At 63.0% G+C, this 2,693-nt stretch overlaps 1 protein-coding gene across 3 annotated transcripts in view; it reads right to left on the bottom strand.

Annotated features, from left to right (window-relative positions):
• Window positions 1–2,195, bottom strand: part of UNC93B1 (unc-93B1 regulator of TLR signaling) — a 14,285-nt gene extending 12,090 nt beyond the window's left edge. Inside the window, exons 1-3 of one of the 3 annotated variants that reach the window (XM_014585336.2) lie at window positions 1,208–2,195; window positions 911–1,052; window positions 243–396 (exon numbers count right to left, since the gene is read on the bottom strand). In XM_014585336.2, the coding sequence (XP_014440822.2) occupies window positions 243–396; window positions 911–1,052; window positions 1,208–1,459 (548 nt within the window). In that variant the 5' untranslated portion in view covers window positions 1,460–2,195. The remainder of the gene's footprint in view (window positions 1–242; window positions 397–910; window positions 1,053–1,207) is intronic. The other 2 variants (XM_027769404.1, XM_006171264.3) reach the window with 2 other exon arrangements.
• Window positions 2,196–2,693: the final 498 nt, after the last annotated feature.

Here is a 2,693-nt window from a genome sequence, read left to right as displayed (position 1 = left end):
GGGAAAGAGCCTGAGTGCATCTGTTACCCGAAACCAAAGTGTGTGTGTGGGGGAAGGCCCTTGATTCCTTCCCCAAACCCCGGTTTCACTCCCTTCACTCTCACCCGCCCAGGCACACAAAGCTTCTCCCCAGATCTCTCTCCCCTACAAACACCAAAGCAGCTGGAGCCTTCGGGACCAACGGCCTCTGCTCCCTTCCATCAGGGTGGCAGCCCAGCCCGGCCTGGCCCAGGGGCGCGCACCTGATAAGCACGGGCGTGTAGAGCAGGGCCGCAATGGGCGTCACGTTGATGCCCATCAGCATCTTACTGTCGATGTCGGGCAGCCCCATGTTGCCGTACTTCACCTCGCGGTAGGTCTCGTCGTAGTGCAGGATCAGCTGCATCTGCAGGAGGCCTGGGCACAGGGAGCCGGTATGGAGAGCGCAGCCCAGCAGAGGCGGGAATGCAAGCCTCGCCGGGAGCTCCAGTCACTAAAGGGATCTCGATTCCATCGCCCAGGGCAGGAGGGAGATCCTGGGCTGGGCCAAGCATCCTGCCGGTCGGTGGCAGCTTCGAGGGTTTCAACCCAGACCTCCAATCAGCACTGCTCGGCGGGCCGCCTAATCCTGAAAGCTGCAGTGCTGCCCGGGCTGCCCAGTCCCCGCACACCCACACGAAGGCTCTGGCCGGGACCTGTGGACACTGCGGTCTCACCCCCGCCCTCACCCCTGCAGAGCGGGCGCAGCTGCAACAGCGAGCTCTGAAGACCGGGAAGTGAAAGGGGGAAGAGGGCACCGCCAACTCGAAGGTTTCTGTTTCCCTGACCCGGGCTGGGGCGGGTGGCGAGGGCCGCCTGGAGTTCAAGCATCGCTGGCTAGACCCCAGCCCCCGGTCAGAGCGAGAGAAGCTGGGACCAGGTGGACGCGTACCCAGGTAGACGCCGTAGGTGAGCGTGCCGCCCGCGCTGGCCGCCAGCACGTTCTTGAGCACGCCGAGGCGCTTGCGGCGGTAGTAGCGGCGCTCCTCCTCCTCCTCGTTGTAGTTGGGGTACGCACCCACCAGCTCGTCCAGCTGCCGGCCACGCACGTCGCTCGCACTGGGCTCGAAACTCAGTGGCCCCCCGCCAGCCCGCGTGCCCGCCGCCCGGACCCCCGCGACCCAGCCCGCGTCCGGGGAGACCCCGGGCGTCGCTCTCCCTCGCGCTCCCACCGGCTCACCGGCGCCACCGGAGCCTCGGGCCCATCGGGGACCCCGAGCTGGTCCTGGTCTCCCTGCGCCCCTACGGCCCCGGCCACTGGGTAGAGCGGCGGCTCCGCCTCCATGACCTGACCCAACGAAGGACTCGCGGCGGCAGCCCTGGGAACCCCTGCAAACGGGGGCCAGACACTTCCTCCGGTTGGGACCTGATGACCCCGCCCAGCCCCGCGCACCGCCTCCTCCAGGGGTGTGTGTGTGTGTGTATGTGGGGGAGTGTCCATAGGTCCATGTGGGCTTCCTGGCTTCCCGGTTGTGAGATGTGTATTTGAATCCTGGCTCAGCCGCTTTCTGGCTCTGTGACTAGAAATAACTCGATTCAGTTTCCTCACCTGTAAAATGGGTGCGCTGGACACTACTTCCTTTGGCTGTGGCAGAATTACTGATTGTAATGCGAGCCTTAGAAAAGTGCCAGGCCCATGCTAAGTTCCTCCTCAGTGTGCTAGCCATCCCTAGCCCCACTCGGGGCCATTGTGGAGTCCTGCAGGGACTTGGGCCACACTGCTGGGCCACACCGCCTGTCATAGGCCTCAGCAGCCAAGCCCACCTCCCTAGAGCTTCAGTTTTGGCTTCTGCAAAAGGCAACTCGGGTAGAGCCACTGGGAAACTGAGGTTGGGGTGGCTGCTGGAAGACTGGGGCCACCCCACCACCAACCTGGAGTGAGACCCAGAACCTCCAGCACCTGCCCTGTAGGTGCAGGGTCCAGGGCTGCAGAGTAACCATGAAGCTCCCACCCTGTGGAGTTGCTGCCCCTAGTCTGGCTGACCACCTAGGAAGGTTTCTTTAAATTCCCAGCAAGTACCCAGGTCCTGCCCCCGTCCCTCTGTACTTCTACTTGGTGCCCTTCTGCTCCTCACCAGGAGGTCTTCCCAGCTCAGCTCTCAGAATAAGAAACCGTCTCTGCCAGGGGTCAGCAGACGGCGTAATAGTCACGTCACTGAACTCCCCCATAGTTGACTCTGATTTGAGTCCTGGACCCAGTGGCTTAAAACTCACGCCAGGCATGTGTGTGTGTGTGTGTGTGTGTGTGTGCGTGCCCAAGATCCTGAGAGGAGAATGGAGAAGGGGTTGCAGCGTGGCCATCCCCTCTGGGGAATGACTTCTTGCTTTCTGTCTCTCTGTCTCTCCCGTGAGCATATGTCCCCTATAGCAAAAATCTTAGAAGGAAAAAAGAAACCACCTCTGCTGGCCCTGTAGCCTACTGATTAAGAGAGCTGGATTCCACATGGCTGACAGGTTCAAGTCTTGACGTCTTAAAAACCAGGCTGAGGCGCCACGCGGCCGGGGGGCTCCCGCCCCCCAGCGCAGCCGCGCGCCTGGAATGGCCTGGCCGGCGCCCCCCCACTGGGGGGGGGCCACGCGGCATGGGGCTCATGCCCCCCAGCGCATCCAAACGCCTCTCCCTGCCTCTCCCTGCCTCTCTGGCCCGGGCTGGAGGCCGAAAACAAGGCTGAAGA

This window comes from Tupaia chinensis, unplaced genomic scaffold (assembly GCF_000334495.1).
Source record: "Tupaia chinensis unplaced genomic scaffold, TupChi_1.0 Scaffold149501_1, whole genome shotgun sequence".
Lineage (NCBI taxonomy): Eukaryota > Metazoa > Chordata > Mammalia > Scandentia > Tupaiidae > Tupaia > Tupaia belangeri.
This window is presented reverse-complemented; position numbering and strand designations above follow the sequence as displayed.